We start from the raw sequence: 15,234 nt of genomic DNA, 5'->3' as shown, positions 1-15,234 counted from the left end.
CCCAGCCAGAGACAACGGGAGCGCTTCTCATCTCCGAAAATCGTCCTTCATTTGGTCCACCAGCCGGGCCAGATTCAATTTATGCAGCTGGTCCCATTCCCGTGCCACTTGGATACCTAGGTACCTAAAGCTTCCCTTTACTAACCTAAACAGCAGCTCTCCCAGTCGCATCTCCTGTCTCCTCGCCTGGCCCACAAACATGTCACTCTTTCCCATATTAAGCTTACACCCCGAAAACCGGCCAAATTCCCCTAAAGCCCTCATGATTTCTTCCATCCGCTCTATTGGGTCCGAAACGTACAGAAGCAGGTCATCCGCATAGAGCGAAACCACATAGAGCGAAACCATATGCTTCACTCACCCCCGGACCGGTCCTCTCCAGCCCCTCGAGGCTCTCAGAGCAATTGCCAACGGCTCTATAGCATTCAAATGGTCATTGGATAGACATATGGACGATAAGGGAATAGTGTAGATGGGCTTTAGAGTGATTTCACAGGTCGGCGCAACATCGAAGGCCAAAGGGCCTGTACTGCGCTGTAGTGTTCTATGTTCTATAGCCAGCGCAAACAACAGTGGGGAGAGGGGGCATCACTCTCTCGTCCCCCGGTGCAGTCTGAAATAGGATTCATCTCATTATTAAACACAAAGTCAAATATTTTATTCCGGGTTTGTTGATAAAGTAAATTCAAGAACATTTGAAAATGTCACATGATCAAATGTCATGCGAGTGAGCATGACGTGTCATGTGATATGTGATATTATTAAACTATCCAGGAACATGTCAAGCCAGAGTTGGGAACCCCAAATACAATGCTTCCGACACACCATGGCCTTGCTAAAGCGTATTCATTGTGCTTCAAAGTATCTCTCTGCGGACTCACTCAATGCTAATGCAAAGCTGCCTTGAATTACGCATCTTCGATTTACGGAAAGATAATTAAAATTAATAATTGACTGAAGCAGTAATGAAGGAGAAATAACGTATATTAATATTTAATTACCCTTGAGTTCATTAACAGCACTAAGGAATTGGAATAACTGCACATCTGATTTGAAGCTGAAGATTTCAACTTAAAATTCATTTTGTCTCTAATCATACAGAAACCTTGGATTAAATTAATTCCAGTTAATACATACATAATACTCAGCTTCAACAGTTGAAGACATTGAGCAGAAGTCCTGAAAATGTTTTGACTGTACCTGTGCTTCAATTTCTGTGCTCACCGAGCACTTTCCACTTTAGGCACCCAGTGTCGGAATCAAGAAAGGAAAAAAAGGATTTTCATTTATATGGAGTCTTTCATCTTTCCCAGGACATCGCAAGCAGATCTCAGCTTTAAGGTTTCTTTTGCAATGCAGTAAATCTTTCTGGGTCAGGAACAGCATGGTTACATAGCGTGGTAAAACTGCTTTGATTTTGCTCCATCAAGTATGATTATTATTCATGGTCAGAATTTTATCTATCTCTCTATCCTGTGGCCCTCCAAATGGGCTCACTTTAGTGTCAGTGCCCATTAGGAAGCAGATCAGTGGTGGGCAACCTGCAGTCCAGGTGCAGCCCACAAGACATTTTATTGACTGTTGCTCAGGCGAAGGGTTGCCACATTCCGCTGATTTCCGTCTGCAGTTGTTTTCCTACCGGTTTGACTGAAGTGATTTGCACGTAAAGCAAGGCAAGTGAAGTGAGGTGCGTGCTGATTGCTCACATCATTGACTGAGAGAGCCGTGTGCTCCCTGTGTCCGAAGTGTAAATATTTATTTTGTTTTTACTATTTGAAGTTCGATTAATATTTAAATGATCAAGCATTATCTATAAATCACTGAAATATTCAGCATGTATTAAATGTATTTAATCTTACTCATGGAGCCATGGTTAGTGAACAAGCCTCGTTTCAATCTTGCGGCCCACTGTGATGAAGGAGGGCCACTCATGTGGCCCACTCACTAGCCTAGGTTGTCTATCACTGTATTAGACTGAGGTTAACTCAACTTCAATTTCATGTCGGTGCCTGACAGAATACAGGCACAGGATAGTGTCATGGCCCGGCAGTTTTGACAGCCTGATTGTAAGACATTTAACATCTTTTAAGCAAGTACAGAGCCTTGAAAAAGGAGGCAGGAAAATATAAAAAGGAGGCAGTCATTCTGAGAGCTTACTCTTGAATGCTCTGCCATTTAATTAGGTCCTGGCTGATCTGCACCTGAACTCGATCTATCTGCCTTGGTTCCGTAACCCTTAACATCCAGCTCAGTTGGCTGGACAGCTGGTGCATTATGCAGAACAGAGGCAACAGCATGGGTTCAGTTCCTGTGCCAGCTGAGGTTATTCATGAAGGCCCCACCTTCTTAACCTTGCCTCTTGCTTGAGGTGTGGTGGCCCTCAGCTTATATCACCACCAGTCAACCCTCTCTTAAAGGGGGGAGCAGCCTGTGGTCCTCTGGTACTGTGGCAACATTTACATTTAATAATTTACATTTAATGGTGACTTCTACATACCATACAGAGTGCACAGACAAGTTAGCAATCTTACTGCGGACAACTGGTGAATATAGCATACAGTTCAACTGGCATTGCCCTCAAAGGACCAGGATGCCAACAATATTTGCACCATATCAAATCATCAGTGTGTAAGGTATTTTTAGGAACAAGAGTAGACCATGGCCCCATAAGATTGGCTTTAATATAATTAGATCATGATTAACCTTCATCTTAACTCCATCTTCATATATTGGATCTGTAACCCATACGTAACAATAATTTATCTTAGTCTTGAAGCTCTGACTGTCCCCAGGCATCATCATCCTTTTACAGAGAATGTTTTATATTTCCAATGCTCTTTCTTTGCATGAAAAAGTGCTTCATTATCCTCTTGTCCTAATTGATTTCCCCACCAGAAGAAATATTTTTTTCTCTATCTAGCCATTCAGATTCTATGGGCAAAAAATGGAGCCCCTTTTTTGTTTTGTATAGCAGGATCTGTCTCGGACACTAAGGGGCATATTAACATGGCCAATCCACCTTACATGTACATCTTTTGACTGGGGGTGGGGGGGGGGGACCGGAGCACCTGGAGAAAACCCACGCAGGCACTGGGAGAATGTTCAAACTCCACACAGTCATCCAAGGTTGGAATTGAACCCGGGTCCCTGCCGCTGTGAGGCAGCAGTGCTAACCACTGTGCCAGCCCTATTAGTGGTTGGAGGAGCTCCAAGATTACTGTCTCAGTGTATCTAAGGATGGGAGAAATGCCGGCCATTTCAATGAAGGCCACATCCCAATATGACAAAAATATTGTAGTGAGATTGCATAAATTTGGCTAGTATTCTTTTGAATTTAGGAGATTGAGAGGTGACTTGATCACGTTGTTTAAGGTTTTAAAGAGTGCTCCGGTTTCCTCCCACAGTCCAAAGATGCGCAGGTTAGGTGGATTGGCCATGTTAAAATGCCCCTTAATGTCCAAAGATGTGCAGGTTAGATGGGGTTAAAGGGTTTTGGGAATCGGGCGTAGGTCGGGTGCTCTTTCAGAGCGTCGGTGCAGACTATATGGGCTGAATGGCCTCCTTCTGGACTGATATAATTGGGTAGCTTGCTAGACTATTTCAGAGGGCAGTTAAGAGTCCCACATCAAGGAGTCACATGCAAATTTCTCACTAAGCTGCGCAGGCATGCTACTGTGTAGTAATTGGGAATGTGCCATGCAGAGACCAAACAGGCTGTGCATATGTGGCAATCTTAAAGGGACAACACAGTGCAAGAAATGGACTGCACATCGTGAAGGGTAATTAGATGGAACATTGGTGACATGTCAGACAAACCAAGGAGTTGGGGAGAGATGAGGTCGGATGGCTGGTTTCCTTCCCTAACGACAACAAATGAACCAGCTGGGTTTTTGAGAACAATCTGACAGTTTCATGGTCATTTTTACGGACACAAGCTTTTATTCCTAGTTGTTGAAATTCTCAGAATGTCATGGTGGAATTTGAATTCTTGTCTGGACTTCTAAGTCCAGTATGGTACCCTTTCCATGTCCCAATAAATGTCAGTGACTTCAGTGGGGGAGAAAAAAGGGAAATTGAATTGGAAAATGAGCAAAAACATAATTAAAATGTGTGCTTGAATGAAGGAGTACAAAATTAAATCTCAGGCATCTGATTAATCTGCTATCGAGTCTTAATCAGTCCACCATAATAAATTGGACACACTTCATCAAACATTTACGGAGTCAAAAATGATCAACTTTAAACTGCCAAATACTTTACTGATAATGTCAGAAAGGAAAGGCAAGAGCTCAGAGGTCAGCTTGGAAAGGATCAACCCATTACCGATACCTTCAAGATATTCAGTATTCCTCGAACCATTATTCTCGCCGCATCCTGAGATCCACCCTTGATGTTATGCCAGTTATGATGAAAGGCCCCATATCTGAAACATTGGCCTAGATTGTACCAGTTGGGTCGCGATTGTGACACCGGTCTCAATTCCAGATCGGAACCTAGGGGTGGCCCTGGCAGAGTGTTGTTTGATATCTTCCTGGATTCGGCCAATTAAGAAGCTGGCTCAGGATTGCTGCCTAATTAAGGACCAAACAGACGGCCCACCGCCATGTTCAGCTCATGCAGCCCCACCGAGAAAGGGGTGCGCTGCTGAGGCAGGAGGGAGACCCTGAGGGCATCACAAAATGGAGGTGCTCCCTGCCACATTGCAAAATGTTAAAAATCCATCATGGCTACATTCCACAGGATAGCCGGTAGCCATGGCTGTCACCATTGCATCCCAGTGGGTCTGTGTTGGGATGAGAAAAAGGAGGCATTGGTGGCCCTTGGCCTGCCATTGAGAGGTCTTCAGTTTAATTCTGGCTTCAACTTCAGCTGGCAGCGTTTGTCGACAGTAAGATTCCAGTGGCAGCCACCACACTCTGGCAACTAGCCCAATAATTAATGTGAAACCTGTTTCTCTCTCCGCAGACACTACCTGACCTGCGGAGTATTTTCAGCGTTTTCTGTTTTTAATTCCGATTTCTAGCACCAGCAGTATTTTTGTTTTTGTACTGTTGCAAAGTCTGATGATATGTATGTTTATTTGCATCTCATCTTTAACCAATTGTTCCTTCCAGGGAATTTAAACATTGCCAATTCCTGTATCACCACCTTAAATTTGTTACAATTTTATAAATCATGATTATTTGTAAATCATGTCTGCAGCTGGGTCATTGTCCACTAATGAGGCACTTGCCTACAGTGTCCAAATTACATCCACAGCAGAAATCACAGTCACTTCATCAGTGGGAACAACACTCCATTCTCTGTATGTTAATTCAGACCATTATTATTTTCAGTTCTCACTCAGGACAATGATGACAGCGGGGACGAATGACACACAGTGCGACCGGAAGAAAGATCGGTACGAGAATGTCACAGGCATAATCTTCACTGCATCACAGTGCAGGGAGTAAAGGGACTGGGTTTTAATGAACGAAAGGCTTGCAGTCATATAGAGTCCACATAATGTCTCAAAGTGCTTTGAAGCCAATGAGGTAGTTTTGAAGCAGTAATGTGATAATGACCAGATAATCTGAGTTATTATGTTGTTTGAAGATTATTATTGCCAGGGACACTGGGATATCATTCCTGCTCTTCTTTGAAATAGCTTTGGGATCTTTTAAGTCCACCACAAACGGCAGAGAGGGCCTCAGTTTAACATCAGAAAGATGACACCTGACAGAGCAGCGCTGAGGTATCAGCTAGATTGTTGTACTTGGACAGGGACGAATGTGACCTTTGGGGAAACAGTGATATCTTTCAGGCGGTGTACAAAATAAAGCTTACTTCACAGAGCACATGCTTCAGGGGAGCCCTGGTGGAATCTGAAGCACTGCTATGGATAGGAACAAGAGGAGGAAAGTCATGACAAGGGGTGGGGTTGGGAGGGGGGGGGGGGTGTTCGATAGCTCAGTAGATTAATGCATCTTCTGGGATGGTACAGAATAAAAACTTGCATTTACACAGCGTTTTTCCCCAACCTCAGCACGCACCAGGACACTTTAACAGCCAAAGAGGTACTTCTGAAGCGTCGTCACTGCTGTTGTGCAGGGAACGTGTAACGCTAATATGTGCACAGCAAACTCTTAGAAATAGCAATTGGCCAGGTGATCTTTTCTTTATTGATTTTGGCAATGGATAAATATTGGGCCAGAACACCAGGAAGAACTCCCCTAATCTTCTTCAAAATAATGCCATGGGATATTTTTTACATCCATCCGAGAGGGCAGACGGAGTGTGGATTTAATGCCTCATCTAAAAAAATGGCACCTCCAGCAGCATTACAAGGACACTAGGGTTATGTTCGCATTTAGCTTGCTAGAATCCATGAAGCCAGATTGTGATCTAAAGCGCTCAAATACCATAACCATTTAAATATGAAAATCATTGAACATAAGATGTGTTTTTGGAAGCATACAATCACCCATCTCATACTATATCTTTAAGTAACATTCACTTGTCCACCTCACCAGAAATGTAATATTGCTCCTGAAGGCCAAATAAAAAGAATAAGTCCAAAAAATGTTACAAGCTTTGCAGGATTTAGAGCAAACTGTTTCACAGTGTTGTACCGCATTGCATTATTATTTAACGAGTAAAGTCTGGAGCTCGCTGGCTAAGGTAACTGGCAGAGAGCAGGAGAAATTCTGACAAACGTAGGCTGTAGCTTTGCCATCCTTCAATTCTAATGTTGTCAGGAAGGGCAGCGTCTGGTAGAGGAAGCTCTCGGAGTTTCCATCTGCCAAAAGTAATATCTAATGAAAAGAAAGAAAATCTTTGTTAGAACTAATAATGAACTCAGGGCATTTTACAGAGAATACGAGTGAACTCGAGGATAAACTCCAAACTAAAATGGTGATTTTGTATTTTGCTTTCCTTATTTTTGGGATATAAGTAAAAATTACAGTGTCCTGCCCATCATCTTCTCATGGTGGCATTAAGAGTATAGAGTCACATGAACTGCAAGCTAAGTAAGGAGTGAGATCTCTTGTGGCTGACATTATTATGCTCATCTGTCAACTTTCATAGTGGTTTATCTGTTGCCAGCCCAAACCTTCCAGGTTTACTGAACTCAGTTCTATAACTTGCATGGTGGGATTTCAATACCAGACCTCTGGGTTACCAGTCCAGTACTAGAACCACAAGGTTATCATACCTGCAGCTGGTCACCTCCTGGGTGAAGATCATGTCATCTCTTTGTGTTGTGACAAGGTGTGCGGATAATTTGGTAGCCTGGTTTAACAGGGATTGTTCCCTTCATGGCATCCCGATTCACTCTTTCAACAGCTCCAATATCCGCTTCCCTTCCTATATGGCAGCTTCTTATGCAAGAGCATGAGATGCAACACCTGCCTTCTCCCCTCCCAATATGCTGGGCCCAAAACACACCTTCCAGTTGAATCAGTGAATTATTTATACTCCATTCAAATTTAGTATACTGTATTTGTTGGGTACTACGCAATTTCCTCCACAGTGGCCCACACAAGTTTCCAGTTGTTTGTTATTTTCATTCTCCATTCCACGCCCACTCTTTGTCCTCGGTATACTGCACTGTTCCATTGAAGCTCAACATTGGTGTGAGAGGGCAGCACGGTGGTGCAGTGGGTTAGCCCTGCTGCCTCACAAAGAACAAAGAAATGTACAGCACAGGAACAGGCCCTTCGGCCCTCCAAGCCCGTGCCGACCATGCTGCCCGACTAAACTACAATCTTCTACACTTCCTGGGTCCGTATCCCTCTATTCCCATCCTATTCATGTATTTGCCAAGATGCCCCTTAAATGTCCCTATCGTCCCTGCTTCCACCACCTCCTCCGGTAGCGAGTTCCAGGCACCCACTACCCTCTGCGTAAAAAAACTTGCCTCGTACATCTACTCTAAACCTTGCCCCTCTCACCTTAAACCTATGCCCCCTAGTAATTGACCCCTCTACCCGGGGAAAAGCCTCTGACTATCCACTCTGTCTATGCCCCTCATAATTTTGTAGACATCTATCAGGTCGCCCCTCAACCTCCTTCGTTCCAGTGAGAACAAACCGAGTTTATTCAACCGCTCCTCATAGCTAATGCCCTCCATACCAGGCAACATTCTGGTAAATCTCTTCTGCACCCTCTCTAAAGCCTCCACATCCTTCTGGTAGTGTGGCGACCAGAATTGAACACTATACTCCAAGTGTGGCCTAACTAAGGTTCTATACAGATGCAACATGACTTGCCAATTCTTATACTCAATGCCCCGGCCAATGAAGGCAAGCATGCCGTATGCCTTCTTGACTACCTTCTCCACCTGTGTTGCCCCTTTCAGTGACCTGTGGACCTTTCAGCCGAGGGTCCCAGGTTCGGTCCCAGCTCTGGGTCAGTGTCCGTGTGGAGTTTGCACATTCTCCCCGTGTTTGCGTGGGTTTTGCCCCCACATCCCAAAGATGTGCAGGCTAGGTGGATTGGCCACGCTAAATTGCCCCTTAATTGGAAAAAATGAATTGGGTACTCTAAATTTATAATTTAAAAAAATTAAAAAACATTGGTGTGAGGAATAGTATCTCGTCTTTTGATTAAACACGTCACAGCCTTCTGAACATGGAGTTCAACAATTTCACGTCATAATCTACTTTATCGGATAGCAGCTGCTGCTATAGATTCTGCTGTTCGTTCAATCTCTCCTGCCTTTCATCCGAGGGTAGACCTTGCTTTTTGATCTTTCATATGGGTGTGATTCAACCAAAAATGTTCGAAGTGTCATTGTGGGTGGGTTTGGCGGGGTGTTTCCCCCCGGCTTTTTGGTAGGATCTACACTGGTATTCACCCACACTTAAGTAATTTGTTTGGGCATTCGGGAGTTTCTCCCCGGTCTAACCCACACTTTAAGGGCTGGATTTTTCTGGCTCGCCCCTCAGGTACGCCATGGGCGAGATGCCGGCAATGGAGAAGTCCATTGACCTCACTGCTGAAACATTTTAGGGCGGGATTCTCCGGCCGCGTCCGCCCGGTGAGCGGAGAATCCTGCCCTAAAACTTTTCAGCAATGGGGCGCTAAACTCGCCGGTGAGACTGGCTCCTCAGAGATAGGGCCGCCATTTTGAAACGGTGCCTTGATCTATAAAGTGAGGTTGAGGGTGCCCCACATCCCCCCACCCATGGATAACATCAGCCCCGCCCACATGGGCATTATTCTGCCTCCCCTCCCAAGTGAAGACAGCCCGCTGTGGGGTTGCTGAGGGCCTGCCCTTTTCATGCCTGCTCACCCACCCCTTGGCACCCCACCCTTTTCAGGACCCCTACCGTTTACCCCCAAAATCTTCATGAGGCCCCTTCATACCTACCCTTTACCCCCTTCCCAACCCTTCATGTACCCCCTCATCCCCTATTTCATGGGAATGGCTCCCCTCAGGCCTTGACCCTTGGCAGTGTCACCTGGACACCATGGACACACATGGTGCAAGTCTAGCAGTACCAAGGTGTTTGGGTGACAGAGGGAGAGCCAGGGTGCAACCCTGTTCTGTCGTAGAATACGCAGGGGTCCCCAATGGTCTGGGAAACCCCTCAGTTGCCATTATGTCTGCTTCACATTTGTGTGAGCCATTACTGATGGCCAGTCGAGGCTTTGCTGGGAAGGTTCCGGGCGGCGGGAAAATCCGGCGCATGTATATTTAAATAAACCTACTGATTTAATTATGCTGATCTGGATCTCGCCCAGCGTTAGCGAGATCCAGATCGCCACGCCTCGTAAGGTTTTGATGAATCTTGCGAGACGTCACGAATCGGACGAGTGCCTCTCGCGAGGTTCAACGGCACATCGTGACATCAAGTTGGCCCCAACGAGGCCAGTAAATCGCGCCCTAAGTTAATAGTTGACTCTTCTTCTCTTGCCTCAGATACTGCCTGAACTGCTGAATATTGCCAGCATTTTCTGTTTATATTTCAGATTTCCAACATCTGCAGTATTTCGCTGTTATTATCGTGTAATATGGTGTTGATATACATAATGGTATTGATATACAATATGGCATTGATGTACAATACGTATCGATGTTCAATATGGTATTGAGTACAATACTGCATTGATGTACAATACGGTATTGATCTACAAAAGGTATTGATGTACAATATGGTGTTGACGTACAATACGGTATTGATGTACAATACGGTACTGATGTACAATATGGTATTGATGTACAATCTGGTATTGATGTACACTACTGTATTCATGTACAATATGGCATGTACTTACAATATGGTATTGATGTATAATATGTGTTAAGGTACAGTATGGTATTGATTACAATAAGGTATTGATGTACAATACTGTATTGACATACAACATGGTATTGATGTACAATAGGGTTTTGATGTACAATATGGTACGGATGTACAATATGGCATTGATGTGCAATACGGTATTGATGTACAATACGGTACTGACGTACAATAGGATATTGATGTACAATATGGTACAGATGTACAATATGGTATTGATGTATAATGTGGTACTGATGTACAATATGGTGTTGATTTACAATATGGTACTGATATACAAAACGGTATTGATATACAATATGGGATTGATGGACAATGTGGTATTGATGTACAATCTGACATTGATGTACAATATAGCATTGATGTATAATACGGTACTGATGTATAGTATGGTATTGATGTATAATATGGTACTGATGTATAATATGGTATTGATGTATCATATAGTACTGATGTATAATATGGTATTGATGTATCAAATGGTATTGATGTACAATATGACATTGATGTATAATATAGTATTGATGCACAAGATGGCATTGATGTACATTATGGTGTTGATGTACAATCTGGCATTATGTACAATATGGCATTGATATACAATATGGTATTAATGTACAATATGGCATTGATATACAATATGGGATTGGTGAACAATCAGGCATCGATGTACAATATGGGATTGATGTACAATACGGTACTGATGTACGATATGGTACTGATATACAATATGGTATTGATGTACAATATGGGATTGATGGACAATCAGGCATTGATGTACAATCTGGCATTGATGTATAATATGGGACTGATGTGTAATGTGGGATTGATGGACAATCAGGCATTGATCTACAATATGGGATTGATGTACAATATGGGATTGATGTATAATGTGGGATCGATGGACAATCAGGCATTGATGTACAATATGGGATTGATGTACAATCTGGCATTGATGTACAATATGGGATTGATGTATAATATGGCATTGATGTACAATATGGCATTGATGTACAATATGGGATTGATGTACAATATGGGATTGATGTACAATCAGGCATTGATGTACAATATGGGATTGATGTACAATATGGCATTGATGTACAATATGGGATTGATGTACAATATGGCATTGATGTACAATATGGGATTGATGTATAATATGGGATTGATGGACAATCAGGCATTGATGTATAATATGGGATTGATGCACAATATGGCATTGATGTACAATATGGCATCGATGTACAATATGGGATTGATGTATAATATGGGATTGATGGACAATCAGGCATTGATGTACAATCTGGCATTGATGTACAATCTGGCATTAATGATGTATAATATGGGATTGATGTATAATATGGGATTGATGTATAATGTGGGATTGATGGACAATCAGGCATTGATGTACAATCTGGCATTAATGTACAATCTGGCATTGATGTACAATATGGGATTGATGTATAATATGGGATTGATGTATAATATGGGATTGATGGACAATCAGGCATTGATGTATAATCTGGCATTGATGTACAATCTGGCATTGATGTACAATCTGGCACTGATGTATAATATGGGATTGATGTATAATGTGGGATTGATGGACAATCAGGCATTGATGTACAATCTGGCGTTGATGTACAATATGGGATTGATGTACAATATGGGATTGATGTACAATGTGGGATTGATGGACAATCAGGCATTGAAGTACAATATGGGATTGATGTACAATCTGGCATTGATGTACAATATGGGATTGATGTATAATATGGCATTGATGTACAATATGGCATTGATGTATAATATGGGATTGATGTATAATATGGGATTGATGTATAATGTGGGATTGATGGACAATCAGGCATTGATGTACAATATGGCATTGATGTACAATATGGGATTGATGTACAATATGGGATTGATGTACAATATGGCATTGATGTACAATATGGGATTGATGTACAATATGGCATTGATGTACAATATGGGATTGATGTATAATATGGGATTGATGGACAATCAGGCATTGATGTATAATATGAGATTGATGCACATTATGGCATTGATGTACAATATGGCATCGATGTACAATATGGGATTGATGTATAATATGGGATTGATGGACAATGAGGCATTGATGTACAATATGGCATTTATGTACAATATGGCATTGATGTACAATATGGGATTGATGTATAATATGGTATTGATGTATAATATGGGATTGATGTACAATCTGTCATTGATATATGATCTGGCATTGATGTACAATATGATATTGATGTACAATATGTTACTGACGTACATTATGGTGTTGATGTACAATATGCTATTGATGTACAATATGGCTTTGATTTGGATGTGGTCTATGACATGGCACATAAAATACATCGACAAACAGCAGCGCATCTGTTCCTCACTAGCAGTCCAACAGGGCAAGTAGTCTAAGAAATTGTTTGGATTGATGATTTATAATTTCCATCCACTTAAGTGCCATATTTTCTTTATCAGCTAACCACTCCAAGCCAATTGACAGAGCAGAGAAGCTGACAGACAGCAGGGACTGGACTATGTGCAGAAGCAGGACGATGTGCAGAAGCAGCAGATCAGAAATAGCCCATAGATTAATCTCAAACAGCAGTGAGATTTCACCCTGGTGCATGACTCCAAGAAGTGTTGAAGAATAAAACACTTGCCTGCCTGCCTTGCGCCTCTGCACTCACTCACTGCCAGGCACAACTTAAAAGCGCAGTGCCTGCTATCAGTATGGCTGAGGGGATATGGAATATAACTGGGAGCAACTGCAGCATGCCCCACAGCCGGGTGAATTTTGACAGCTGATGTAACAGGCTGAAACACCAGCTAAACCATCTAATGGGCTGTTAGCTCTCTCCCCTTCATAGGATTGTGAGTCCAAAACCAGAATCCAGAGATTAACGTATATAATCTGTGTTGACAGTCGAGGGCACTAAAGGAAAGTTTCTGACTTACTTTAGAGAGCCTTGTCCAGAAGGGAATCAGGGTCCCAATTGCCAAATCCAGCCCCCAAGCCTCTCTATGTGGCCCCCAGACAGTATTCAAAATGCCGGACAAACAGGAAAGTTGGAGTTGCAGATACTGCAAGGAACTGCTATTCCAATCACAGGCCGCTCATCTTTTGAAAACAGTCTCTGATTTGGAGAAGCAAGAAACATCAGAATCAGTGAGTTTGCTCGGGAGAAAGAGGCTTTCTTTCAAGTGTGGTGGGAGGGGAGAGGGTGCCACGGATAGTGGCGTGATGGGTGGCGACAGTGCTACCAAACATTGGGGGAAAGAGGCCCTGTGAAGGAGACGCTGGCTGTGAAGCCCGGGAATGAGATACTGTGGAGCCTGGGGTCAGAGGAGGAAGGGGTGAGTGTAGTGATCTGTACATCTGTACATACATCTGCACATACATCTGTCTGCAGTCCCTGGTGTAACAGCCACAGCATCACTAGAGGGCATCAGAGAAGGGTATAAAGGGACCAGCCCAAGGTAGGATTCGCCTCTTTCAGAAGCACAGGGCTAGTGAGTAGCAGCACACAGAGATAGCTCAGCATAGGCAGTTTACCTTAGCTTCACTGGTCGTACCTCTTGACTGTATTATATCTCGTTAAGCTCAGGAAACAGAACAAACCCATTGAATAAAGTATTTGTGTTAACTGGAAGTCTACAATCTTTATTCAGACTTAGAGAATAACATATGATACTAGGAGCAATTTCAGAAAGCTAGCTAGACACCAGCAAGAGAAGAAAAACTTAAACCGGATATTCGACTGTGGAAGACTTCACAGCAAATGGATCCTCGACGACTAACTGATTCGATGGAACTTGTTGGAACTCCATGGCAGCTAGAAACAGCTGGTAATTTAAGTTATAACTGGAAAATGTTTGGACAGCTGTTCCAAATATTTATCACAGCTAATGATTTAAGCACTGCCTCTGACGCAACAAAAATAGCCCTACTACTCTCAACAGGAGGGCATGAAACTAGAGAAATCTATAATTGCTTTAATCACTTAGAAGGTGAGGACAACACCAAATTAGAAGTTATACTCAAAAATTTGATGAACACTGTAAGAGTCACTCTGGTGAGATGCTGGAAAGATTTAACTCTTGTCAGAGAAACGGAGGGCCCATCTCTGATTTTATTACAAATCTCAAGCGAATTCCACAAGGCTGTGATTATGCTGATTTCAGAAACACTGTGATAATGCATCAATGAATTTCTGGACTATCTGATAAAAATTTGAGGGAAGAACTTTCACAAAATAAGTATCTAACTCTAGAAATCGCTATACAAAAATGCCTTGCTTATGAACAAAAACAAAATCAATACTTTGAGTCTCTACCAACACAGAATCATCATTTAGAAAACAAAATCGGTAAAAATGGCGCGAACACTCACCACGAGGTGACGGCAGGATTGAATCGGAGGAAGACGGAGGTTCTGAGTGCCAGCCATCTTGAGAAAGGAGCCGCACATGCGCAGTTGCGAAAAGAGCGCACAGTACAGGAAACTCGGAGTACGCATGGGCAATCGAGTCCTACGCATGACATCACGAGCATCATGACGTCAGAGGACCAGGACCATGCCCACTTAAAAGGGAAATGCACGAAAATGAACAAAAAGAAATTTAAAGCTGCAAAGCCCAATTTTCTTGCCTCAAAGGACAGAACAATGCCCAAACTTACACCAGCAGTTGAAAATAACTTTCAGAACACCCTGGAACAAGCAGTTAGCACTGCCCTAGAAGATGATATGGTCCTTGTAGACTATGACTCAGACGAAGATTTCATCTTGGGAGATGGCTACCCCAGTACCAAATTCGAACCGCAACTAGAGCTGTTGTACCGTGAAGACCCCGACGATGATTTCTTCGGATTGGGGAATCTTCAGCCCAGCATATATGACATC

General features: G+C 42.9%; 1 protein-coding gene and 1 long non-coding RNA gene across 4 annotated transcripts in view; one reads left to right on the top strand and one right to left on the bottom strand.

Annotated features, from left to right (window-relative positions):
* LOC140395372 (uncharacterized) overlaps positions 1 to 15,234 on the top strand; it is a 203,994-nt gene that overhangs the window by 93,512 nt on the left and 95,248 nt on the right. The gene's annotated exons all lie outside the window — the stretch shown is intronic.
* Positions 967 to 15,234, bottom strand: part of spata20 (spermatogenesis associated 20) — a 763,436-nt gene continuing 749,168 nt past the window's right edge. For all 3 annotated transcript variants that reach the window (XM_072483047.1, XM_072483048.1, XM_072483049.1), the window contains exon 16: positions 967 to 6,794. In XM_072483047.1, coding sequence (XP_072339148.1) covers positions 6,624 to 6,794 — 171 coding nt within the window. In that variant the 3' untranslated portion in view covers positions 967 to 6,623. The remainder of the gene's footprint in view (positions 6,795 to 15,234) is intronic.

This window comes from Scyliorhinus torazame, chromosome 18 (assembly GCF_047496885.1).
Source record: "Scyliorhinus torazame isolate Kashiwa2021f chromosome 18, sScyTor2.1, whole genome shotgun sequence".
Classification (NCBI taxonomy): Eukaryota; Metazoa; Chordata; class Chondrichthyes; order Carcharhiniformes; family Scyliorhinidae; genus Scyliorhinus; species Scyliorhinus torazame.
This window is presented reverse-complemented; position numbering and strand designations above follow the sequence as displayed.